Consider the following 26446-nt stretch of genomic DNA (forward strand, 5'->3'; position numbering starts at 1 on the left):
ATTCTTAATCGTAGGTCTTCTGATATCTCTTTTGTTCGAGGCATGGTTCACAATCAGGCAATACTTCTTGTGAATAACAAACTCTAATTTTGTGAGTGTTTTTTTAATGGGGCAGGGCAACTCTAATCGAATTCTCCAATCTCATCTCTTTGATTTGACTCCAGGTTAGTTGACTCCTGACTCGAATGAGCTTTTGGAGAAGTATTAGCCTAGGGGTTCGCATACTTTCCCCAACCTACACTATGGAATGTCGTATTCAATATAGACAAGAAAAAATACAATAATTTGTCTGTCATTGGTTTAAGCACATTGAGTTTATCTTTTGTTGTGACTTAGATGAAGATCAGATCAAATTTGATGTACAATTTATGCAGAAACCCAGGTCATTCCAAAGGGTTCACATGCTTTTTATTGCCACTGTACATGCAATGGCAGAAATAGACAGGATTTCAGGGTTGGGGTCAATTACAATTTAATTTGAAATTTCAATTCAATTCTGGAATGCAATGATGAGAATTTACTTTTAATTGAATTGGAATTGAAAAAGAACCAACCTTGGAATGGAATTAGAATTTAATTGGAAAAACCATACTTTTTGGAATGGAATTGGAATTTCGACTGTCTGAATTGGAATTGAAGAAAAAAAAACATCCTTGGAATGAAATCTAGATTTGTTAAACTTGAATTGATACGTTTAATATTTTAACGTCCAGGCCCGGACTTTTCTACTCATTCCATTTCTGTGTCTCCCATGCAGGATCCCACATACACGCCCACTGTTTCCATGACAATCGATGTCAACATATGGGAACATTTTGATTTCGTCTACACAAGCCACTATATTTACTAGCTATAAAAACACGTTTGATGTTTACAAATTATCAACAAATACGGGTAAGTAGATGTGTTTTTGCCTAAGTTCTTAAGTTGGTATCTAACAGTAGCTAGCTAACTTAGCTAGGTGGCCCACAACATGACCATGACTTTTGCTTCGGACCTGTTGTCGTTCTAGAAGTGCCATGATGATTGCCCACCCCGGCAGTGAAGTGAGGGTGTTAGTTCGAAGCCGACCGACTGCTAATTTTGCTCAAGAGCTCATTGAATACCTACCAGACGGACAGGTATGTTTTACAGTGTAATGTTGCAGTTTCCCCTCCAATCTCATTTGCACTATGTAAACGTGACATTTTTAACTCTGAATTTGAGAGTGGTGAGTAATTTAACGAACATTACTAAACAATGTGGCAAGGTTATAGGTTGTTGAAATTGCAGATTTTGTCATTCATTTAAAATAACACAGCCTTAATATGCATAAATGAGACACATCATATTGATCTCAAACCACATTATTAACCCTAAATAGGTTAGTTTGTTGAAGGAGTTGATGAGCAGATTCTTATAATTGCTTCAACATGGCTATCTGTGTGATGATCTCTCAGACAGTGAGTGTCCACCAGAGGAAGGACTCTAGGAAGGGAGTGGTGAACAACCAGCTGAGCTCCTGGTCGTTCCGGCTGGACGGGGTGCTGCATGATGTGTCCCAGGAGGAGGTATATGGCCGCGTTGGGCGAGGGGTGGTGCTGGGAGCCCTGGAGGGGTACAACGGTAGGCTAACTCTGTCCCCATGTTTTACACTACCATGGTCATAATTTGATTGTATACCAGTCTGATTCTGCCCAAAGCCAATGGCAATGCAAGAATGCAGAAACAGTCAGGTGGGTACACAGGCTAGGTAGTTAGTTCTGCCATGCAGCTAGAAAAACTGAGGTGATACCCCCCCCCCCAAATCTTGCTTGTTTTACTCTTAGGCACTGTGATGTGTTTTGGGCAGACGGGGGCAGGAAAGACGTACACCATGACTGGAGCCACAGAGAATTACAAACAGAGAGGGATCATTCCTCGGGCCCTACAGGAGGTAGACCAGGACAACTTGTCACCCGATACTTACTGACAATTTACGCCACGTGGCGCACTTGAAGTCATTCAACCCTGGATTACATTGGCTACCAGTTGTTTTCCCTGCCCAAGTCTAATGGACCAAAGTGAATGGCTTTTCAGTCCCCACACATTTTCTGTTCTTCTCACCCTGGTCTCTCTGATCAGGTGTTCCATGAGGTGGAGCAGCGTTCGGACCATGCCTTCAGTGTCCACTTGTCCTTCCTGGAGATCTACAATGAGACTCTTGTGGATCTGCTGGCGTCTGTACGGGGTTGCCCAGGGGTAGGGCCAGGGGGCATGGCGGTGGTGGAGGAGGCAGGGGGAGGGGTATCAGTCAGGGGCTTTCCCTGCACCCCGTCCACAGCGAGGAGGAGGCCCTTAACCTGCTCTTTGAGGTGAGTGCTAAATACCTGTATGTAAGCCTCCCGAGTGGCGCAGTGGTCTAAGGCACTGCATCGCAGTGCTAGCTGTGCCACTAGAGATTCTGGGTTTTCGCAGCCGGCCGTGACCGGGAGACCCATGGGGCAGGGATGTCCTTGTCCCATAGCGCACTAGCGACTCATGTGGCGGGCCAGGCACAGTGTACGCTGACACGGTCGCCAGGTGCACAATGTTTCCTCTGACACATTGGTGAGGTTGGCTTCTGGGTTAAGTGGGCATTGTGTCAAGAATCAGTGCGGCTTGGTTGGGTTGTGTTTCGGACGTCGCACAGCTCTCGACCTTCGCCTCTCCCAAGTCCGTACGGGAGTTGTAGCGATGAGACAAGACTGTAACTACCAATTGGATACAACAAAATTGGGGAGAAAACTGGGTAAAAAAATATATATATATATACCTGTATGAAGTGTTGTACATCTGGACAGGTGATGGATATTTGTGTGACGACGGGTCTTCTTTGCTCTACATTCAGGGAGAGATGAATCGCATCATCGGAGCTCATGCCCTGAACAAGAACTCCTCCAGATCTCACTGCATTCTCACTGTCCACATTGAGGTAAGGATGGCTTAGACACAACTCACTGCTTCACTGCATTTTCTCCAGCCTTATGAATGTATTGTATAATGTTGTCTTGTATATTGCAGTGTGTACAGAGTGGCAGCCATTCTATAGTTCTGTAATGTGTCAATTCATGTTATCAATTTGTGTTTTACAGTCTCGCTCCCGCACTCTGTCCGATGCAAAGTATGTCACTTCCAAACTGAATCTGGTGGACTTAGCCGGGTCAGAAAGGCTGGGCAAAACCGGAGTGAGTTTCAAAGTGACATCATACCTGACTTTTTCTCCTAGTGTTATTTTGTCAGTTTATGTATTTATTGCAATGAGCGGATTTCAAGTTTTCATGACTAAAGACCCCAGTTCCTGCCAGTTCTTAGCGCTAACCCCCATGTCCAACTGTGTTCTCCTCTCTGTGACCAGTCTGAGGGCCAGGTGCTGAAGGAGGCCATGTACATCAACAAGTCTCTGTCGTTCCTGGAGCAGGCCATCCTGGCCCTGGCAGACCGACGCAGGGACCACGTCCCCTTCAGACAGACCAAACTCACCCACGCCCTTAAGGACTCATTAGGTGAGCCAAACCCACAGAGACTGTGGGGGGTTAGGAGATCAGTACCAGAAGGAAATGCTGTCTCTGTCAAAGGGTTCAATAGTTTTTGAGTGTTGGCTGAGGACATTGGTACTACATCCACCAAAGCCAAATCAGTAGAGACGAGAGCAATGGTCAAGTTATCAATTTGTAGTCCAAGTGATTTAAAGGCCCAGTGTAGCTGTTTGTATCTTAATATCATATCATTTCTGGGTAACAATTAAGTACCTTACTGTGATTTGTTTTCAATCAAAATGGTCAAAAAGAAACAGACAGCTTCTTAGCAAGAGCAATTTCTAGGGCTGTCTGGGAGTGGTAGTCATAAAATCAATATAATCCGCTCTCCTCTCTATAGGTGGGAACTGCAACACAGTGCTGGTGGCCAACATCTATGGAGAGGCTTCTCAGATAGAAGAGACAGTAAGTATGGAGCTGTGTGAGAACTGCTTCTTCCTGTAGTCCTAGTTTAGTGGCGTTTCCTAGAGTAAAGTGGAGACCTGTGATGTGTGACCTGCTCTGTCTCTACCGTAGCTGTCCACACTGCGCTTCGCCAGCAGGATGAAGTGTGTGCAGATGGACCCTGTTGTCAATGAACACACCGACCCTGTGGTGAGATTATTATACCTCAACTTCACACAGCAGAACACATTTGGATTATGAAAGTGGATTAATTACTATAACTCTATATCATATTGATTGTTGTTTGTCCATTGATTATATTCCTTTCGAAAAAACCTGTTTCGAAGGTCATTTGTACCTGGAAGGAATCCTGTAGTATTGTTTTTTGTAAAGGTTATACATTGACGATAACACTGCCTACAGATGAACAGCATTGTAGAAACTGAAGTACTGGTATTGAATTGATAACTGTATTGTTATGGGGGCAAGACATGTGCAGTGATTAGCCAGGGTTGAATGGTATCTGATTGGATGTGTGTGTTGTTTTGTGTAGCTCCAGGTCAGGAAGCTGGAGAAGGAGATCCAGCTGCTGAAACAGGAGCTCAGCATTCACAACACACTGGTGAGTAACCTCAAGGAAGAAGAGAAGAGTTCAATGTTTAAGTATTGCTTGGTTTAGCCTGAGTCCCAGATGTGTTTGGTGAGACAACACAAACAGGTCTTAGATCCAAGCTATGGTTTTATTAGAGAATAAGACCAGAATATGTGATTGTGTGCTGGTGCACAGGCGAACCGCATGGGCATGTCCTACGACACGCTGTCAGAGACCCAGGTTGCAGAGATCCAGAGTCAGGTGCGGAGGTATCTGGAGGGCAGCCTGGACGAGATCAATGTGAGAACACCCTGATACAAACATTCTCTCCCAGTAGAGAGATGGATTTTTGATATGATTTATTAGGATCCCCATTAGCGATAGCTAGTCTTAATGGGGTCCGACACATAACGAAAAATACATTGCAGACAAAATACTTTACAATTTACATACATTTAAAAACATGAACATGTAGTGTGTGTGTGTACCTATCACGTACACATACATGCCAGTACATACACACAACAAGTGAGTCACGTAGGTCACATGGCGGAGATTATCACGCCACATATGGTTATAAGGCACAGTGTAAAAACTAAAATGGTATCCCTCTGGTTATGACTAAAACTGTATCCTTCAAATAAACCATTATTTCTACATATTAATATATTTATTTTATATAGCGCTTTTCATTTCAAAGAGAATCATGGAGCTAACTTCTTCTAGCATGGCTGATTTTCATACTGTTTTATCTCCCCCGTGTCTGACTTCTCTCCACAGATTGTGAGCATCAGGCAGATCCAGGAAGTGTTTGCCCAGTTCAAGCAAGCCGTGCAGTGAGTAACTGAGTCCCTAGATGCTGATCTAAGGACAATTTGACATTTCCCACTCATGGTTAAGGTCAGGATTGGGGAGATTTAAGCTAATACTAGATCTTTGCCTACAGGAAAAGTTCTACCTGCTGCGTGAGTATCGCTCACCAGGCAACCAAGGATAGGATCAGTTTATGTTATTGGTGTTGAGGTCAGTTTGGCATATGTGTTGTGTGTTGAACAGGCAGCAGGAGCAGAAGGTGAAGGCCCAGCTGTGTCAGAACTACACCTTGGTGGAGAAAGCCCAGAGTACAGCTGGCTCCACTGCAGCCAAGGTCAGTCTCTGCCTGATGCTTGGACCAGTGGCCACCAAGATGGTGCTGTTTCAAACCTCTTGCATATGTCAGTGGTGAATTTGTTTATATTGTTTAAGCAGGAGGGTCAATTGCAAACCAGTTCTCATTTTCCGTAACGTTGACTTAGCCAAAAGGCTCAAAAGTTGTTCGTACAGTTTTTAAACGAATGCTGTTGTGTCATAGTCACAGGGCTCCCAAGGCACGGTGGGAGTGGTGGAGGGCCATGGGTTTGGGGTGGGGCTGGCAGTTCCATCAGATAGGCACATTCGGCTCCTGTCTCCAGGCAGGACCAAAGCCATTAAGACCAAAGAGCTAGCAAGGTCAGTGTGCTGACTCCTGAGTACGGTCCATTCATGCTGCCTGAGTAACATCACTGTCAAATCCTTCCCTTCTCATTGAAAGCCAATGTCAAGACCATCTTTTAATGTAACCCTCCCAACTGTGACTGTCCAGCCAGGGGAGAAAGGAGGCTGTGGAAGGAAGGAGTCCTGGTCCAGGGAAGCAAGTGGAATCTGTGAACCCGGTCCAGAGAGACCGTGAGGGTCGCGAGCATGACCCCCAGAGCCAGGAGCCTCAAGGACCACAGGAACCCCTTAGGACTGAGTATACACACACCTATGTCCCTTTTATACAACATCTGTCCTGTATATTACATGTGTTATTCTATGCACAGGGACAACATGTCTGATCTAGTGTTTCTCCCCTCCAGCTCCCCTCCCCCTAAGGCAGAGGCCTTTGAGGACTTCAAGGCAGAGCGGGGCAGCGAGATCAACCGCATCCTGAAGGAGAACAAGGTGGTGCTGCTGGAGCGCCGCGCCCGCCTCCGGGAGCTGACAGAGTGCGTGAACGCGGCCAAGAGAGAGATTGACAGCACAAGCACCGCCCTGCACCAGTGGAGAGACAAGAGACAGAGCCAGGGTATGGGAGCTCAAAACTGTGTGTGTGTGGTTGTGTGTCAGACCTACAGTACCAGTCAAAAGTTTAGGACACACCTACTCATTCAAGGGTTTTTCTTAATTTTTTATTATTTTCCACATTGTAGAATAATAGTGAAGACATCAAAACTATGAAATAACACTTATGGAATCATGTGGTAACCAAAAAAGTGTATATATTTTATATTGGAGATTTTTCTAAGTCCACCCTTTTTTTGATGGCAGCTCAAATAAGAAAAGAGAAATGACAGTCCACCATGAAGGTCAGTCAATCCGGAAAATGTCAAGAACTTTTAAAGTTTCTTCTAGTGCAGTTGCAAAAACCATCAAGCGCAATGATGAAACTGGCTCTCATTAAGACCGCCACAGGAAAGGAAGACCCAAAATTACCTCTGCTGCAGAGGATAAGTTCATTAGAGTTAACTGCACCTCAGATTGCATCCCAAATAAATAACAGATACATCTCAGAGTGAAGGAAAAGCAGCCAACAAGTGCTCAGAATATTCCTCACGAAGCTGGTTGAGAGAATGCAAAGAGTGTGCAAAGCTGTAATCAAGGCAAAGGGGGGCTACCTTAAATAATATAAAATATACTTTGATTTATTTAATACTTTTTTGATTACTACATGATTCCATATGTGTTATTTCATAGCTTTAATTTAATATATATATATATATTTTTTAATTGCTCGGCAAGTCGGTTAAGAACAGATTCTTATTTACAGTGATGGCCTACACCGGCCAAACCCAGATGACGCTGGGCCAATTGTGCGCCGCCTTGTGGGACTCCCAATCATGGCCGGTTGTGATACAGCCTGGATTCAAACTGTCTGTAGTGACTCCTCTAGCACTGAGATGCAGTACCTTAGACTGCCGCGAAACTCTGGAGTTTTCATATCTTCACTATTATTCTACAATGTAGAAAATAGTAAAAATAAAGAAAAACCCTTGAATGAGTAGGCGGGTCCAAACTTTTGACTGGTACTGTCGGTTCAAATACTATCTAGGATACTTCAATTACTAAAGCCTGGTGGCATTGGGGTGTCTGGTGATGGGAGCAGGAGTGAATGCACAGAGAGCCTTTAATCAGACCCCTTCATGTCAGCGGGACAGAGCTATTATGATCGCCAGCAGTTGGGACTTGAGTGGCAGCTGCTCTCGGCAGAGCCCTGTGTGACTGAGCAGCCTATTTAGGAGCCACACTGCTCACCCCTCTGGGGAGAGGCCTAGAAAAGGTGGCCTAAAAATTGCCCACTCACTCCTTCCTGGATAGGCTACTGCACCTAATCGGGAGTTCCACTCAGCGGTCGAAAAATGCACAAGAAAATAATTCCCCTGAAACTGGCAACATGGCACATCAGAACTCTTTTGGACACTGACAACAATAACGATAGACCCCATCGGAGAACAGCTTTTGATTGCCGCAGAATTAAGGCGCTACAACATTGACATCGCTGCCTTGAGTGAGACCAGGTTCCTGGATGAAGGGTCCCTGAAAGAGGAGGGAGAAGGCTACACCTTCTGGAAAGGTTATCCTCTGGGTGAACAACATCAGCACGGTGTGGGACTGGCAATTAAGAACAGCCTCTTCACCGAAACACCTTCACCGAAACACCTGTCGGCATAAGTGAAAGACTCATGTCTCTCCACGATCTCATCATCACTAACACCTTGTTCCAGCAGAAGAACAAATACAAAACATAAAGGATGCATCCACACTCCAAACACTGGCACCTGATCGACTTCGTCATAGTGAGATGTTCTGACACCAATGACGTTTTTGCTGACTTGTGCGATGAGGGGCGCAGAGGTTTGGGACCGGGTGATCATCCCCCAACAGTGACGGGATGCAAATATTGTAACCATCTAGAAGAACAAGGGTGACAAGTCCATCTGTTGGCAACAGCCGGGGGACATCCCTTCTTGTCGTTCTGCCCCTGAACAAGGCAGTTAAACCCACCGTTCCTCGGCCATCATTGAAAATAAGAATTTGTTCTTAACTGACTTGCCTAGTTAAATAAAGGTAAAATAAACATAAATAAAAATTGCTGTTGCTGAAAAGGTCCTGGCCAAGGTGATGCAACATAGGCTGGTGAATAACATCACAGAAGAACTGCTGCCAGAGTCACAATGGGGCTTCAGAAAGAACAGGAGCACAGCAACTCCAGGGGAAGGCCTTTCATAGCCTTTGTCGACCACTCCAAGGCTTGACACTGAGCAGGGAACTATTATGGGGGATTCTACCCAAATTTGTCAACATCCTTTGCCAGTTCCATGATGGGATGATGACTCGGGTGGCCATAGGAGGGTAGGAGTCAGTGCCCTTTGGAGTACGCATTGGTGTGAGGCAGGGGTGGGCGCTGACACCTGTACTCTTTAACATCTTCCTACTATGTGTCACCCAGCTTGTCCACAAGGAGCTTGAAGACAGCAGTGGGGTTGCGGTGGACTTCAGGCTGGATAGAAACCCATTCAACATCAGAAGGCACCAAGCAACCACCAAGGTTTCGCTGGAGCAGGGTCTTGAGCTGATGACTTTGCTCGTGGCCCACACTCCGGAAGACCTCCAGTCCGTCCTTGTAACGGCTGCCAGAGTCAAGAAGGATGGGACTGTCTCAACACCACCAAGACAGAGGTGGTCGGCCAATGGAGATCCAGCCCTCTACCCACCATGTCTTCACCATGGAACACGCATCACTGGCAATAATCCCGCCATTCAAATACCTGGGCAACATCCTCTCGGAGGACTGCAGCATCGACTACGAAATTCAAAACTGGATCAAGCTAGCCTCAGCTGCCTTCGGGGGAAACTCAGATGCAGGGACTTCCAAAACAGGGATCTCCTCCTCCACACCAAAGTCGCCATGTATCAAGCCGTCTGCATTAGCACACTACTTTCCACCTGTGAAGCCTGGGTCACCTACAGGCCTGTGTGTACACAGTGCCTTCGGAAAATATTCAGACACCTTGACTTTTGCCACATTTTTTTTACGTTACAGCATTATTCTAAAATTAATTCAATAGTTTTCCCCCCTCATCAATCTACACACCCTACCCCATAATGAGAAAACAGTACATAAGTATTCAGACCGTTTACTCAGTACTTTGTTGAAGCACCTTTGGCAGCGATTACAGCCTCGAGTCTTCTTGGGTATGACGCTACAAGCTTGGCACACCTGTATTTGGGGAGTTTCTCCCATTCTTCTTGTCTGCAGATCCTCTCAAGCTCTGTCAGGTTGGATGGGGAGCGTTGCTGCACAGCTATTTTCAGGTCTCTCCAGAGCTGTTCGATAAGGTTCAAGTCCAGGCTCTGGTTGGGCCACTCAAGGACATTCAGAGACTTGTCCTGAAGCCACTCCTGCATTGCCTTGGCTGTGTGCTTAGGGTCATTGTCCTGTTGGAAGCTGAACCTTCGCCCCAGTCTGAGGTCCTGAGCGCTCTGGAGCAGGTTTTCATCAAGGATCTCTCGCACTTTGCTCCATTTATCTTTCCCTCGATCCTGACTCGTCTCCCAGTCCCTGCCGCTGGAAAACATCCCCACAGCATAATGCTGTCACCACTATGCTTCACCGTAGGGATGGTGCCAGGTTTCCTCCAGACGTGACGCTTAGCATTAAGGCCAAAGAGTTCAATCTTGGTTTCAACAGACGAGAGAATCTTGTTTCTCATGGTCTGAGAGTCCTTTAGGTAACCTCCAAGTGGGCAGTCATGTGCCTTTTACTGAGGAGTGGTGTCTGGCCACTCTACCATAAAGGCCTGATTGATGGAGTGCTGCAGAGATGGATGTTTTTTGACTGGTACTATACAGTTGAAGTCGGAAGTTTACGTACACTTAGGTTGGAGTCATTAAAACTCATTGTTCAACCACTCCACAAAGTTTAGGACATCTACTTTGTGCATGACACAAGTCATTTTTCCAACAATTGTTTACAGATTGTTCCACTTATAACTCACTGTATCACAATTCCAGTGGGTCAGAAGTTTACATACACTAAGTTGACTGTGCCTTTAAACAGCTTGGAAAATTCCAGAACATTATGTCAGGCTTTAGAAGCTTCTGATAGGCTAAATGACATCATTTGAGTCAATTGGAGGTGTACCTGTGGATGTATTTCAAGACCTACCTGCAAACTCAGTGCCTCTTTGCTTGACATCATTGGAAAATCAAAAGAAATCAGCCAAGACCTCAGAAAAAAATTAAGTCTGGTTCATCCTTGGGAGCAATTTCCAAACACTGTGCGCTACAGGGAAGACATCCTCCTCCCTCATGTGGTACCCTTCCTGCAGGCTCATCCTTATATGACCCTCCAGCATGACAATGCCACCAGCCATACTGCTTGTTCTGTGCGTGATCTCCTGCAAGACAGGACTGTCAGTGTTCTGCCATGGCCAGCGAAGAGCCCGGGTCTCAATCCCATTGAGCATGTCTGGGACCTGTTGGATCGGAGGGTGAGGGCTAGGGCCATTCCCCCCCAGAAATATCCGGGAACTTGCAGGTGCCTTGGTGGAAGAGTGGGGTAACATCTCACAGCAAGAACTGGCAAATCTGGTGCACTGCAGTACTTAATGCAGCTGGTGGCCACACCAGATACTGACTGTTACTTTTGATTTTGACCCTCCTTTGTTCAGGGACATATGATTCAATTTGTGGAAGTTGTTCAGTTGTTGAATCTTGTTATGTTCATACAAATATTTACACATGTTAAGTTTGCTTCTTTTTTTGCCGTGTTTATATTTATACACACACGTGTGTGTGTGTGTGTGTGTGTACAAAAATGTTTTTAAACACAAGTGCTTGAATGTATTTGGAAATACACTTGGAAAGTGCAGGCATGTACTTTTGGAAATACTCAAATACAAACAGGGTGAAAAGTAAGCCGGTACAACATGAGCCTATAATTAAAACAGAGGGCAAGAAAATGTATGGTATTTTACATTCACATTAAAGTAGAAACGCATGCCAATCAGACAAAAGGTCCATTCATTTGATTGCTGTAGCTATATTTGTATCTTGTGTGTGTGTGTGTCTTCCCGTAGGTCAGTTTGTAAGTGCGGAGGGGGTCCCAGTGCTGGATGAGGCAGAGCTGTCTCTGACCCTGCGTCTGAGGGAGTTGAAGACTCAGTACCGACAGCAGTACGAGGAGCTGCGCGGCACCAAGGCAGAGGTCAGCTACTGCCAGCACCTAGTGGACCAGTGCAGGACGCGCCTACTGACCGGTGAGCATTCAAACTCTGGCATCACACCCACTACTTCCGTTCTTCACACCAACTGTCATGACGTATCATGGGAGAAGACAGTTGTTCCATGACTGATTCTGAATAGATCGAGAAAGTTAGCATGAACCAGGGACTCTACCAGCCAGTCCCAATATGCTCCCTCCCCCGTGGCCCCCTGACCCCTAGATGTTTGCAGATCTGTAGGGGCTGGATAGGTTTAAGCAGTGCAGTGGTGGAGTTTCCACCATATATTGCTTCCACCTTACAGATCTGCAGGGGGAAAAAAGGGGCCAAAGGGAAGAGGTAGGCAGTGATTTGGGACTGGCTGTACCTCTCAGAAAGCCACAGGGTGATGGTCCCACATTGACAGCCTGTCCCTTGTGTGTGTCAGAGTTTGAGAGCTGGTATAATGAGTCCTTCCTGCTTCCTGAGGAGGTGCAAGCCATGCTGAGATCTGGAGGACCCATCAGGCCTGGACTGGTGCCTGTGTACAAGGCATTGGCACTGGTGAGTCTGACCAGCCATTTGGGACATAACTGTGGTTTTAACAGGAGACAAGTCATTCATTTTTCATGGTTACAACTGTGGTTTTAACAGGAGAGAAGTAATTTATATTGCATGGTTCCAATGTCAATCTTAATATCTTATGGTGTTTTGTCCACAGGAGGAGGATGAGCAGGAGCACTTTGAGCGTCTGCGCTATGAGCTGCTAGCAGACAGTCCCAGTGCCATCTCCTTCTACAATGCTCAGAACAGGACTGTACAGAGGGTCAGTCTCGCGCAAACAAACACACTCTCATTGTGGGTAATGAATGAGTAACATTGTCACTTGTTCACACACAGACCAAAACAGCAGTATGGCTATACAATACTACTATGGCAGTTGTCACTCACACACTAGAAGCCTGTTAATTACCCCACCCACAGAGACTTCATCCCAAATGGCACCCTTATTGCCCGCACTCCTTTTGCTCTGAGCCCTACAGGCCGTGGTCAAAAGCGGTGCACTATAAAGGAACTATGGTACTATTTGGGAAGCATCCAGAGAGTAAATGTATGTGTTCTGTTTGCCTTCTGGTCTCTCCTATCTGTGCAGAGGAACTACAGCAAGGCCATGTCTCAGACACCAGTCCAGAAGACTACACCAAGGGGCTCTGGGAGAACCAAACTGCCTGCCATTCTCTCTGTCATCTGAAGGAGAACTGCTTGATTCTATCTATTTCACCAATAATTATTGCCTTGGATTGGTCCTGAATAAAGACACACTGGCGACCTAACATTGATTTTTAATTTGATCTACAAGTGATTGATTACTTCTATGGCAGTAATTTTAAAAATACACCCCAGGATTCAAACCAAGGTAATGCTGCATGGCTACCCTCATATTGCACCCTGTGCCATTAGAGGACCTGCCAGCCTTCTCCTGTTTAGGCTCACCTGTTGCTTTCTAGCTTACGAAGCTAGTTTATTCAACTTGAAAACAGTTGTTAGAAAACCACAAAAAAAATTGGGTAATCAAACTAGCAACCTGCAGCATCATAACCCAAGTTTAACACCTGGAAATTAAGGGATTTTTGTTAAGATGCTCCAGGACAGAGCAGTGAGGGCATGAAAGCATTTTTTTTTGGGGGGGGGGGGGGGTTAGGGTTAGGACACGTGGACAATTCCCTTTGTATCTGGAGAATATAAGGATAACCACACCAAATTTGATGATTGAAGATGCTTCTGACGCTGAGAAAAATAAGTTGGTGTGTGGGAAGAGGGACTTTCAGGAAATGTCAGTTAAAGTAGGCTACACTGAATTTAGACTACCAAACACTATTTATACCTACATGTCAATCTCTTCAAAGTAAGGGCTCTATGCAATCACGAATTGGCGGAGATTCAACGTGATTGAATTTAAGGTAAATGTTCCCATGTTAGCAGAGTTCCTTCACAGTAAACGCTGCAATGTCAGCCCAATAGGAAATTGCCTTTACATAAAGCCATAAGTTACTGCGTAAAGGTTGACGTTCTCAATTATGCGTGATTCAATGCAGTGAGATTTGCAATTATTGACGTCCGTCAATTTAAGTGATAAAAAAAAGTGACGGTAGTATGAAAACAAAATATGCATTTATCAAGTTTACGTATGTAAACTTTTGGAAAACACTAATATTAAATCGACATACCAAAAATGTGTTAAAGCCAGGCACCACAGGCTGAAAAGGTCATTTCCAATTGAGCCGACCATATGTAGCGTTTACCGTGAATGCGAACTCAGGTAACATTGCCTTTAAATGTCAATCGCAATGGATTTAAACAAGCTCATTGACTGCGTGAGAAATGGGTTCACTGCAGGTTGGTGTCGGATTCCTCATCAGTTTGGACAGATTACAAATAGATGAATCTAGATTCTAGAATACAAGGACACAATGCAATGAATCAGCTTGTTAAATGAAAAGTAAATTTTATTGTTCCTGAACGACAAAATAGACTTCTTTGGTTGTACAAATTCACTAGTTACAGTCTTGGATGAGCTCTAACCCTTGACCCCAGCACTTCTGCCCTTCTCCTCCGACCCATTTGGAAAAACAACAGCCCCAAGAGAATTCAAGAAGAGATAACCAAACAGTTCTGCCTTAAAAATGTAGTGAATCCCATTGTCTGGAAAGTTTTACCTACTAAGAAAATCAGCCATTTGCAAATGTTATCAACCTAACTGAATTTCAGTCAGGGAGAGCAACACAGAAAGCTATGATTAAAACGCGCTTCTCCAATAATGCTGCAATCAGATAACATCCACTGACAGCAGCAGGTAAAGCAGAGGAAAGAGATTGAGAATGATGGTCGAATGAGATTGAGAGGGATTAACAAAATGTTTTCTGCCTCTACAGGTTCTCACAGTAAAGCCAATATACATGCAGAGAGAGCGAGAGAAAAAGAGAGCGAGAGAAAAAGAGCGAAGGCGAGAGAGCAAGAGTGAGAGCTCCCCAGTCCAGACACTTGCTTGGTCGTGGCTTCGTAGACTGGCTCAGTTCCGACCGTTAAGTTTTGCTTTCCTTTTAGTATTTTGTACATTATTCACACAATGATAAAGGATTTTCAGTGGCGTCAGATTTAAATTAACCAAAGACAGATACAAAAATAAGCAAACACCTGCTACCTTCACCTGCCAAATCTAGAATACTATCCAGATATGAAAGATATGAGTGAGATTCACATTGACAAATTATGTCCCCAAAAAGGGCTGGGAAAGTACCGTATATAATGTCAATGGAGATGAAGCTGATACTGAGTTTATGTTCACAAATTGACAGGCATTTTGAATTAGGACTAGAGGCTCATCAGATTTCTGTCAATATATGCATGTCTGCTGGTCTCTCCAGTGTCGTTACATTCTCTAGAATGGGATTCTGACAGACTCATAAACCTGGTCTAGGACAGCTCCTTTACACTGGTCCACTGATATCACAAACTGTACTGAGATCAGTTTCCCTACAAGAGTATGTGACAGCCCGTACATGTACCATGCTACATTAGGGACGTTTCATCAGTCAGAACCTGGTTTACAAAGTGAAAACAAATGTATTCATTGGCCCCCCCCAAAAAAAGAAGCTGGTTGAGGATGATTAAAAAAAGGCGGTTGCCTCATAAGATCATTATGAATATGATACCATATGCTTTGATGTCATTAGGATAAATAAAATGCTATGCGCCGCGCCATTGTTTGGTTGTACAGGGATTAACAACAATGTATTACAGGGGATGCTTCAGATTAGAGTAATAAAACGCAAGCAAAATAAATTATTTAAAAAGATGAAAATGTTTTCTAAGCAGTACGGCAGTGCAATCGAGATATGTACGTAGTGTTTAAAATGCATTGCACACGTGGCAGTGAAGGTAGCAGTATGTTCCCACCTCCTACAATATATACACTCCCCCTCCCCAAAGCCCACTAAAAACCCTGACATTTCACAATCTATTCACTGAAAACCTCCAAAATAGCATCTGAAAAGTTAGTATTACAGCTACACATTTCATTTTTTTTTCTCCATTGCTCTTCCAGAACACATTTTTCTTTTAAAACGGCAAAAAATCAGAGGCGCAAAAATAAAAACATAAATCGCCTGTTAATATAATTCAGCTTCTAAAACGCAAACTGAAGAAAAAGAACCCAAATTAAAAGGAAAAGGTTGAAAGGAAATGCTAGCCTCACAGGCCCTCCTCCTCCCTGGTATCGGGAACATTGGGCCTTGTGTTGATGCCAACTCATCCTCAGACTGTCAAGGCAAGACTGGCACGCAGGACATGACATGGTATGTGTGTTTGTTGATTATCAGCATCATAGTCTCTGCAGTGGTTACATGGGACGCATCTCCCAAACTTGTGAGTGTGTGTAGTGTATAGTGACTCAGCGCCACCTGTGTGTGTGTGTGTGTGTGTGTCACTCCCGAGTCTCCTACGGTAGGTGTGTGAGGTGTTATGTGGGCACGGCGGTCTCCAGGCTGCGGCGGCCCTGCCTCAGCTTGCGCTTGTTTCTGTAGAGGGCCATCTCCTCCAGCGTTGAGGTGGCAGTGGGGACCTCAGCTGGCACTGGCGGGCACAGAGAAACCAATATCAACATAACACACTGGAGACTAAATCCAATTCACCTTTCAGTGAATCACACAGACAACAGTTTCCCCCAATGCCAGAGCTATGGCCAGTAAGAGCAAGCTCTGCTTTGAGAGAGAGGAGAGGGAGAGAAAGCGTGGCTAGTCTGCCCGGCAACACCAGCGATACAGTTCCTAATAGGCAGGGGGCTGAGTGGGGGAAAGGAGAGGCTTGGTTCTGAACAGACGCAGTAACCTTATCCCAACAACACCAGCAGCTGCAAACCAAACTGTCCCATTTGGAAGTAGAAATAGCAAAAAAGTTGAATGAAGGAAAATGTATTCAAAATAATTGGACGCTCAATGTCTTGAAGGGGAAGTGTAGTATTTTACCAACTTAATGTTAGACGGTTCCTCACCTTGAAAGTAGCTAGCAGTGGCTAAAGTCTGCTTAAGTTTGTAGTGGGCTTTTTAAAGAACACAGAACCATCAATTAGTTTATCTTGACCCATAGACTACTTTCAAGGTGAGGAACCATCTAAAGTGAAGTTGCAAAATCCTCGACTTCACCTTTAAGTCTTTGGTTTAGTAAATTTGAGTTCATGCAGGATCTGGATCAGCAGTATTGTGAGTTTAACACACCAAACAATATGTACAGTACTGTAGCATGTTTGAAGGACCTAGTTATAGTAGCTGGTTGATACCTGAGGAATGGGCAAGCTGGAGAAGCCATCAATGGTAAAGCAAACCCCCTCCCAACGTTGGAAAACATCCCATGCCCTGATGCGGTTGTAGCCTCCACAACGACCGACACTGTTACAAAGGCTACAGCAATATCAGGACAAAACCATTCCCTTCCACACACAAGCGAGAGCGCAAGAGAGCGAATGGTCCTACTACACGACACATTAACGCACAGCAGTTCACACACTCAGGCCAAAGTGCTCACACACACACACACACTGAGAAACACGCAGTGTGTGAATCCTACCAATAGGAGTTGCTTATCCCTGGAAGTCACCTGAATCAAAGGGATAAAAGTGATCAGGATAACATATTGTACATTATATGGACTAGGGCTGTAAAATTCTGGTCATTTCCCCAAAATTGCCAGGTCCCGGGTTGGACTATTTCAGGAATCAGGCGGGAATAGGCAGGACATCTGGGAATCCTCCAACCAGGATTTAGGGAAAGCTAACAGAATTTTGCAGCCCTTGGGCTTAATCCTAATTAAAGTACCCTATTTACCAACAGAGATGCTGGACCTCACATGCTGTGGTTGTCAAGAGGTTTTGTAGACCCTGACCAACTGACACTCACCAGGGTTACTGGAGCCGTCGTCAATGAACTGAAAGTCGTCGACCGTGTCAGGGGACTGCAAGAAAAGGACACAGAGTGTGAGTGGATGAAGACCAGGGAATGTGGCCACCTTTTATCCCAGGAACACCTTCACCAAGTTGGGTTAGGGGACTGGCAGTGGGTGGGTCTTGACCCAGGCAGTCACTTTGGCAGCAAGTGGGGGGAGAAGGTAGGTAGGTTCCACCTGCCCACAGCCACCGCAGTCTGGTCAGGCTGATGTTAGGAATCAGGAAGTTAAAAAGGTACGGTTGTGTTAGTCCATCAGTTCCGGGGTTTGTTCCATCACCCAGGTACAGCACAGAGAGCAGCTGTTCACAGGCAAGGAACCATTACAAGACACTGAGCAGAACCACAGTCACCGATGCAGCAGAGAAAGTCACAGCCCACTACACAGGTATCTGGACTAAGCACACACAGTAGCCCATCTTGGTGCGAATTCAACACTCATACATGCGTCCCGAGTCTCAACACTTTAGCACTTCCACACTCCCTGATTTAAACCTTTAATTCCATCATAGGGAATGTGAAGGTGCACTCTGAGACAAGGGTGGAGAATCAGAACGCAACCATCCAGGGTGCACACGTACACCGAGGTCAACACACATTGTTAAAGCCCACCAAATAGCAGCTCAGTGACCGTATTCTAGAGAAGTTCTGCACATTCCAGTGTCCCCTGAGTTAGTGGGCAGCAAATCAGTGCAGACTATTGGCCTCTTTAGTTCTACTGGATTTCGGTCACGAGGCAAATGAAGTCTAGGAAAGCTGGCTTCAAGAACATCAAATGATTAAATGGTGGAACTATTCGAGTACATAGCCATGTTATTATTTACTACTTATCCCTCGTGTCTTTATTTCTATTTCATATTTTTTTTTCTCTCATCTCTGCATTGTTGGAAAAGTCAGCATTTCACTGTTAGTCTACACCTGTTGTTTGCGAAGCGGGTGACACATTTAATTTGGTCTTCATTAGTTATGAACAGCATGTTAAATATAGAACGCTAAGGCCAAATTACAACGGGTGCAGTGGAGGAATATTTGGTGGCCTTTCAGTGTGGAAGACTGACTGAAAAAACATTTAATCCACAGATACCATACAAAATAACATTACAGAACAAGCCATAAACCCCCCCCCCCCCAACTCAGAAGACTGATAGCAGTACAGACAACTACAAAATACTGGACCAGAACCCACCACAACAACTGAGAAACAAGTCTCCCTGGCCCCAATGGAACCCCCTGTTTCCCCTGTAGACTCCTCCCCATGCAGGCTGAGATCCAAGCTTAGGGAGACATTCTGTTTGGCCCAGGATGTTCCCATCGCCAATATGCTGGTTAGGTTAAGTGATAGACTGGAAAATTGTATGCACCAGGAGTCAAGAGCATGACGGAAGATACCAAATGGAGGATGCTGTGTCGTTAGGTCTGCCTGGTACTGGGAGACGGAATTAGGAACCAGGACAGACAGAGCTCAGCCTCAGCCATGGACAGAGAGAGGGAGAGCGAGAGTGGCTGAGAAGGAGGGAGAGATGCAGTATCTGGGCAGTTTCTAATTGCTGGCTGTGTAGTGGGGCTAAAATCACTGGTTGGTGAGTGTTGATGTTGCTGGGTGAAAGCTGGTTGGTTAGTTGGGTTGAAAATAAACATAAAGGGATTGGTTGGTGAGTGTTGGATGGTGAGTGGGAGAACAGGGATGAGGGAAAGCTTTAAGTGGAGGTGAGAGGTCATCCTGATAGGAAACCCGGGGCCTGATTTAATTACGTGGTCAGTAGCTTACTGGTGTGTTAGTGTATTAGCATGTTTTTTCCAGGATCTATTCATCAACTAAATCAGAGGTAACAACTAGCAAGCCATATGCCTCAAATGGAGCAGGGGAAAAAATCTAATCAGGTGGAGAGCCAAAATGGCGGCCGCTGTATAAGGTCTGATTACTGGAGGACTAGAGGGGAGAAAAGGGGGGGGGGACTGGGGCAGAGGCAGCAGGGAAAGCCAAAGGGAGGGCTGGGGCCTGGGAGCTCAGCATGCAGGCAATACCTGGATGTCGTATACGGGTTTGGAAGAAGGAATGGCAGCAAACTGTCGGTAGTCAAACTTCTTTTCCGACAGGGACTAGAAGGACAGCAGAAAGGAATGAGGAAGAGGTCAGGAAAGAGGGAGAGAGTGAAGGAGGGACAGGGAAAGTGAAGGAGAGAGAGGAGGCAGCAGGTGGTGGATGGATGACTCATACTACAGTCCAGTGTGGCTTATGGAGGGAGAGGGATGTGATTGGCTGTGGTGATGATCCTGGCATTTGATTGGCTGTAGTGATGATTGTGTAGAATGGTGGAGAAAAATGTCAATGCGCCTTAAAGCCCATTAACAATAACTTTTCTGTCTACAAATAAACACACTTGATGGTGGACCACCTCTCACCGGAACAGCTACTTAAAAAGATGAGGAAGGCAAAAGTTAAACTGTTATTCTCAGTTAAAATGAGCTCTGGCTGTCCAAGCAACAAGACCCTAGATTGAAATAGGTCAGTAGAGACATCTCTACGAACACAAAAAGCAGGCGAAGACTCAATCCTTACCAGTCTGCCTGGTGACGTCACTCCTCTGGGACTGAAATCTGTACAAGACAGAAAAACGAGGTGGGTTAGGACACTATTAGTCTGAATCCAGTCGATGATTGAAGCGCCGCGGTATTGAGTGAGAGTCTGTGTCCCAAACGGCACCCTATCCCCTATATAGCGCACCATAAGACTCTTGTCAAAAGCAGGGTGCCATTTGAGATACAGACATTGAGTGAGAGTGAATTAATGTCATGTGTGACAATACATGAGACAGCCACTGAAGTACCTTCCAGAGGGGTAGGGGATGGCGTGGGGGCGGGCGAGGGTGACTCGGCCAGCTGGTCTAGTGTGCCACGCTTCTTTCCCTCCCGAGACTTAGCGATGACCATCTGAGCCTTCAGAGCATCCTGCTCCAGAGACTTCATCCTGTTGGAGAGAGAGAGAGGACACCATCAGATAGAGAGATGGACAGGAGAGAGGGAGAGAAAGTGAGAGAATGAATGAGAAGAGGGGAGAGAGAAGTGAAAGAGAAAAGAGAGATGAGAGTGAGGGAGAGCGAGAGGATACTAAGGCACGGTGCTCTAATGGAGTGGCGAGGACAATCAGACAACACCAGCTGTTGGGTGCTCCTTGTCCTGGCCTGCTGTGGCTCACTCAACACAGAAATGCTTGTTAATAAGACTACAGTATCAAGACTAGCATGGCAGACAGCATCCAGGAGAAGGACTACCTAGACAGGCCCCCAGCTCACAGACTGCTGCAGCCACACTGTTAGTACGACAAAAGATGGAGTAAAACCAAGACGAGCGAGGGAGAGAGAGAGAAAGAGAGAGATTGAGACGTAGAACGTAACAAAGTAAGAGACAAAGCTAGCGACTGAGCGAATGGACGCAGCCAGCCAGGACGTGCAGAAGCGATGACGTCAAAAGCAGTCGGTGAAAAGCACAGTTAGAGGCACAGTCGTATTGAGTACACTTGCTTGGACCCCTAAAACTCAACCCCCCCCCCCAAACCATGGCACCCCACAGCAGCACAACCCCCACATGGGTGTGTGGGCCTGGGCCAGTGGGTGAGGTGAGCAGACCTGAGCTGGGAGGCAGCGGAGGAAGCGGCAGCGTTTTGGGGCTGAGGGGGCGGCACGGTGCCCTGAGACGCCCTCACTCGCGACTGGTAGAGCCTCTTAGCCAGGTCCTGCTCATACTGCCTAACATCCTCCTCTAGGCCATAGGGCCTGCTCCCGCAACGAGGAGGGGGGGAGAGGGGGAGGAGGACAGGAATACACACAGAGGGACGGGCGGATAGGGGACACAGAGAGAAGAAAAAAAGCAGAGATGGGAGATAAAACATTGAAACGAATAGGAGAGAGTGTGTCAGGGGAAAACCAATGAGACCAGTCTAGCAGAGATGAAAACAGTGAGAGGGAGGAGATCAGAAGTAGATAGAATCTCTGACAATTCCATGAGGAAAAGATGAGAAGAAACATCTGACAAAAGCAAAGACAGTAGAAACACAGAAAAAGAGCTTGGGAAGGAAAATAGGAATATTGGCCCCTGCTGTTTTCTACTTGGCTCAGTACTTAAATCAATATATTCTATGTCCTTTTTTGTTCACACATATTCAAAATGTCATTTTGTGAGTGTGTGATTGTGTGATTGTGTAAGCGCGCGCGTGTGTGTGTGTGTGTGTGTGTGTACCTTGCTGCCCTCCACATGGCTCTCTTCTCGGCCTCCAGAGCCCGTTTCTCGGCGGGGGACAGGTCCTTGTCTCCGGCCGGGGCCAGCTCTGGACTCTGCATCCTCAGCCGCTCCTGTTGCCTCCGCTCTGCCTTGGCCGTCCGGATGGGAGCCCCCGACTCTCCAGGGTACACTGGGATCAGACTGGAGGGGGGGTGGAACACACAATGTCAAAACACACTGCTCTCACACACACACACTTCAGGAGACTCGGTTAGTGTCACTCAAGTTTGGGAGATGCGTCCCACTGCAGAGACTATGATGCTGATAATCAACACACGCAAGGATATGGCTTAAAATCCAGGAAGTGTTAGGTTGTCTTTACCCAGTCATGGAGTTGGGCCGCTGCTGATCCAACCTGAAGCTCTCCTCTAAGGAATTCCTCTGGGAGTCTCCTTTACCATCAACTGACGAAGGCCTATTGGCACAACCATAAATAAGGGAAGATTAATACGCTGAATTTAAAATAAAACTCCACAATATAATCTCCCATTACTCCAAATAAACATCTGAAAATTATAATGAGCAATCAATTCATCTTGATTTAAAGTTAATTTCCTAACAAGAGAATAGGCTGTACCCTGAGCTGCCACAGTAGCTAGGGGGCGTGGCGCTGTAGCTGGGGGGCGTGTTGTAGTGCCTGGGGGGTGTGGCCACAGGCTCCACCTTGTACTCCACCCCGTCCAGCAACACCTTGCCCGTGGCCTTCAACACTCCCATCTGCGTCACCAGGTCGTCCTCCTCCTCCTCATCGTCATCCATCAGGTACTCCCGCGCCCGCTGCTCGAATCTCCTCTCTGGTTTGGTGGTGGTGCAGAATGAGTTCCATTAGGATGAGATTCATCAAAGTCTCAGTGTTTCCCCCAACAAGTACACATTGTTTGTTGTAGCCATGAACAAGCACACCTGATTCAACTTATCAACAAGCCCTGGAGTTGAAACAGGTGGATTTATCAGGGGCAACATAAATGTGTGATGTTGCGGGTAGTTAAGGACTGGTGTTGGGGAAACACTGGTCCATCTGACCAAAATGAGTTAGAGCAACTTTCCCCAAATTCCCTGGTTTTCCAAACCCCCCCACCTCAAAAAAATCTAAAATTCCCAGAATCATGAAGGAATAAGCAACTAATTAAGTATCCTCCAATACAGGATTTCTGGACACGTGAAACCCTATAATTATTATATATTTTTTAAATTGTCAATTTAACCTTTATTTTACTAGGCAAGTCAGTTAAGAACAAATTTTTATTTACAATGGCGGCTTAGGACAACTGCCTTGTTCAGGGGCAGACCTGCCGCCCCTAGAAGTGGGTGAAGGGTATTATTTGGCTGGCTGACAAACCTTCCTCCTCCCTCATCTTCTTCAGGTCATCTGCTCCCACCAGGGACACGCGGCCTTTGGGCTTGCTGTCGGGCGTCTGCTGCTTCATGTCGATCTCAAAGTACTTCTGTCTGTCCCTGAAGGAGCGCTGCTCTGGGCTGTCTCTGCCCCCAGGAGATGGAGTCTGTAGGGGATAGGAGGGTTAGGATGGAGGCAGAGCAACAGTCCTCAAACATCACCCACACCGCCCTCTGGAGTGGCCACGGGGACCAAAGACGACATCATTTAGGGTTTGACGTGCAGAACCAAGTGCTAAATGTTAACACATGCAAGATCCCACAGCAATTATTTCCAAACATGCAGATTTGAGATACACCACCATTTTGAACTGAGAATAATCCGTTTTGAAGATGAAGTTTTTACAGTATATTCAGCACAGTATTCATTGATTGTCAAGCAGTAGATGGGAAAAAGATCAATTAGGCAGTTGAATCACAACCCAACACCACTAGCTACGATTCATTCTGAGAAGGATGATTGATTGACAGGATCCTACCTCTGACACTAAATGTAGCACCGGCACCCCATCTCTATGTAAGTAACAGTGATATAGACACTGCCATCACCACCAAAGCAAAGGGGACCGACCGCAGCTTGATCTGAGCCCGATTACGGGTACGCACGGCGGGGGGGTACCTTTACGACCATGTCCATTGAGGCTCTGGAGAGGCGTGGCACTGCTGCCAGACTCATATAGTCCCGACGGTCAGAGGAGAGGGAGGGTCGGGGAGAGACGTGGGCTGCCAGACCTCCACCTAGTCCTCCGTCCCCCTCTACCTCATCCTCAAACACCTCATTGTTCAGCTCAGGCTGAAAGAGCCACAGAAGTAGTCACGTGACCGGAGTGTCAGCCCAACGGGACATGACTAACCGCCAATGTCACTTTAATACAGGTTTTTATCTGCACTTCTTGGAATACATTCCGACCTGTGTTGCCATTTGAACTCATTCGACATCACACAGACAACACAAAAACACACTGGTCATTAACGCTGTACCTACAACATGTATTGTAATTTGGTACCAAGGCTCACCTCTAGAGAAGGAGAAGGCAGGTTGGAGTGGATGTTGTTCCTCTGGCTATACAGGTCCTGTTGGTGGACGCAGAAGAGAGTGTGTAAGAGGGAAGCAGCCATTGGAACGGCCCAGTCATCACACAGTGAAGAGGCACAAACGTAGAAATAGAATCATAGATTCTATTTCTATGGACACAAAGCAGACAAGGTGATGAGGATGGTTGAGATGGGATTCAAAATGGATGGGACTTCTCAGCACAGGAGCTACAGGCGGCTGATGACGGAAAGATTGTTTTCAGAGGGTGAATTGTGAACAGCAGCACCGGGACGACAGAACTGCCGCTGTGTACATTTCAACACAGTACGGACCACAGTTACAGGCCCAAACTGGGGGTGGGGGGACACACACAACCAAACGGTGAAGACGATCACCACAGCATGCTTGTTGGGACCCAGGGGGTGCATGGGCGGGGCAACCTGCCTACCTGCAGCGGCGGCTCCAGCATGGCCAGCGAGTGAGGCACGGCGGCAAACGCCTTGTATGCCTGCTTGGGGTTCAGGGAGAACTCATCGATTGTGTCAGGGGAGGGGGCACGAGGCTGCAGCTGGGGGGTGGGGGGTCAGGAGGCAAGAGAGGGAGGTCCATGAAGTGGGAGGAGCCATAGGGAAGGAGGAGGAGACAGATCAAGACAAGGAGAGGGACTATGAGATAAAACAGCCAAGCTGAAGAAGAAAGTGGAAGAACAGGTAGGTGGGAGACAGACCATGACATGAGGGGGATGTTTCGAGACAGACAGTAGGGCTGGGCGGATGAGGATGTGCCTGCCTTGTTGAAGCTATGGCACTCAGGTAATGTGCACAACTCGGCAGCGATAATAACCTTCTATACAGGAAACTGGGAGATGGTTGAGATTCAACCCATAGCTGACTAAAAGCTGAGGGTTGATGCCGCGGGGTTAGCCCAATCACCAGATGGATTGAAACAAACATTCCAGAACTCCCCTGTGTGCAATTGGTTGTCTCTGGCTACAGTCGCAGCGAGTTAGGCTGAGAATGCAGGTCCACTTTCACAGAGCTCGTCTTCAACAACAGCGCTATTACTTTGAGTTCCTGTGTGCGAATGAATGCAGGGACAGGGACCCAATTCAAACTCTTTGGTAAGTAGCTTCCGAAATGGTATGAAATCATGTTGACATTTTTTTGGGGCAATTAGCATTCGTGACACTGCTGTGAGTCAGTGAGGCACCGGTTTTTGAGACGGCAGAACAGGGGTGTGGGGGGGGTCTCACCCTCACCCTACGTGGTGGTGAGGGGTCTTACAGAGGTCTGGGAGTTGATGGGAGAGGGGCCATGCTGGAAGGGGTTGGGACTGCTGTGCCCGTCTCTGCTGTGCCCGTCCGGAGTGCCTGGCGAGGTGCTTGGCCGCCCGCCACCACGAGAGAGTGGCTGGATGGAACCCGGCCTCGTCTAGAAGGGAAAACCACAACTAAAATGTTAACAACTTCAATATAGTCTCAACAGTGCGAAAGGACTAGAAATGCTTACTGTCAATGAAAGTCAATGAGAGCACAGATCTTGCCCCACCCATACGTGCTAGATCGAAGGTCAATACCTCATAGGGACTCAATGGAGAGTTATTCTTGGCAGGCAGTGCAGTGGGGGGGAAATGAATGCTTGCCTGAAAGAAAACACAGCAGAATGCATGGAGCTGACACGATGGCTTACATGACAAGTCACACACCCCGATGCTAGCATTTCAACATAGGGTGAAGTTGCCCTTAGATGCTGATCGTGGTCGTTTGATCGTTTGCCATTTTGTCCACTAATGGTTCAGGTTAGGATTGGAGAAGGGGAAGCTGATCCTAGATCTTTACCTAGAGGATATTTCACCCTGGCGCTTTCAAGATGCAGGCATGGCGAAGAACATGGTTCTCACACAAACATACATGCAGAACGGAAACGCTTTCGCCACTACTACCCTGACGATGTAAAATTAACTCTAGC

The 26446-nt window shown here is 46.4% G+C and overlaps 2 protein-coding genes across 18 annotated transcripts in view; one reads left to right on the forward strand and one right to left on the reverse strand.

Moving 5' to 3' along the window:
• Positions 1–744: 744 nt before the first annotated feature.
• kif9 (kinesin family member 9) lies at positions 745–13108 on the forward strand. The gene is given in 22 exon segments (XM_029661378.2): positions 745–894; positions 1013–1121; positions 1440–1605; positions 1809–1915; positions 2104–2262; positions 2265–2333; positions 2849–2932; positions 3093–3185; positions 3356–3503; positions 3877–3941; positions 4053–4130; positions 4474–4542; positions 4708–4812; positions 5293–5348; positions 5569–5659; positions 5864–6000; positions 6134–6283; positions 6390–6598; positions 11652–11831; positions 12223–12338; positions 12496–12600; positions 12928–13108. Coding segments are annotated over 21 exon segments (2388 nt in total). The 5' UTR covers positions 745–894; positions 1013–1019; the 3' UTR covers positions 13027–13108.
• Positions 13109–14255: 1147 nt separating this feature from the next.
• Positions 14256–26446, reverse strand: part of scrib (scribble planar cell polarity protein) — a 99432-nt gene continuing 87241 nt past the window's right edge. For 7 of the 17 annotated variants that reach the window (XM_065019497.1, XM_065019509.1, XM_065019496.1 and 4 more), the window contains 15 exons: positions 26055–26120; positions 25763–25909; positions 24928–25047; positions 24461–24517; positions 24063–24236; positions 23388–23550; positions 22626–22842; positions 22371–22463; positions 22007–22189; positions 21397–21543; positions 20599–20738; positions 20331–20368; positions 19796–19870; positions 17726–17780; positions 14256–16406 (listed from right to left, as the gene is read on the reverse strand). In XM_065019497.1, coding sequence (XP_064875569.1) covers positions 16294–16406; positions 17726–17780; positions 19796–19870; positions 20331–20368; positions 20599–20738; positions 21397–21543; positions 22007–22189; positions 22371–22463; positions 22626–22842; positions 23388–23550; positions 24063–24236; positions 24461–24517; positions 24928–25047; positions 25763–25909; positions 26055–26120 — 1788 coding nt within the window. In that variant the 3' untranslated portion in view covers positions 14256–16293. Of the gene's footprint in view, positions 16407–17396; positions 17427–17725; positions 17781–19795; positions 19871–20330; positions 20369–20598; positions 20739–21396; positions 21544–22006; positions 22190–22370; positions 22464–22625; positions 22843–23387; positions 23551–24062; positions 24237–24460; positions 24518–24927; positions 25048–25762; positions 25910–26054; positions 26121–26446 lie in introns of all 17 variants that reach the window. The other 10 variants (XM_065019507.1, XM_065019510.1, XM_065019499.1 and 7 more) reach the window with 9 other exon arrangements.

Source organism: Oncorhynchus nerka, linkage group LG6, assembly GCF_034236695.1.
Source record: "Oncorhynchus nerka isolate Pitt River linkage group LG6, Oner_Uvic_2.0, whole genome shotgun sequence".
NCBI classification, from domain to species: Eukaryota; Metazoa; Chordata; class Actinopteri; order Salmoniformes; family Salmonidae; genus Oncorhynchus; species Oncorhynchus nerka.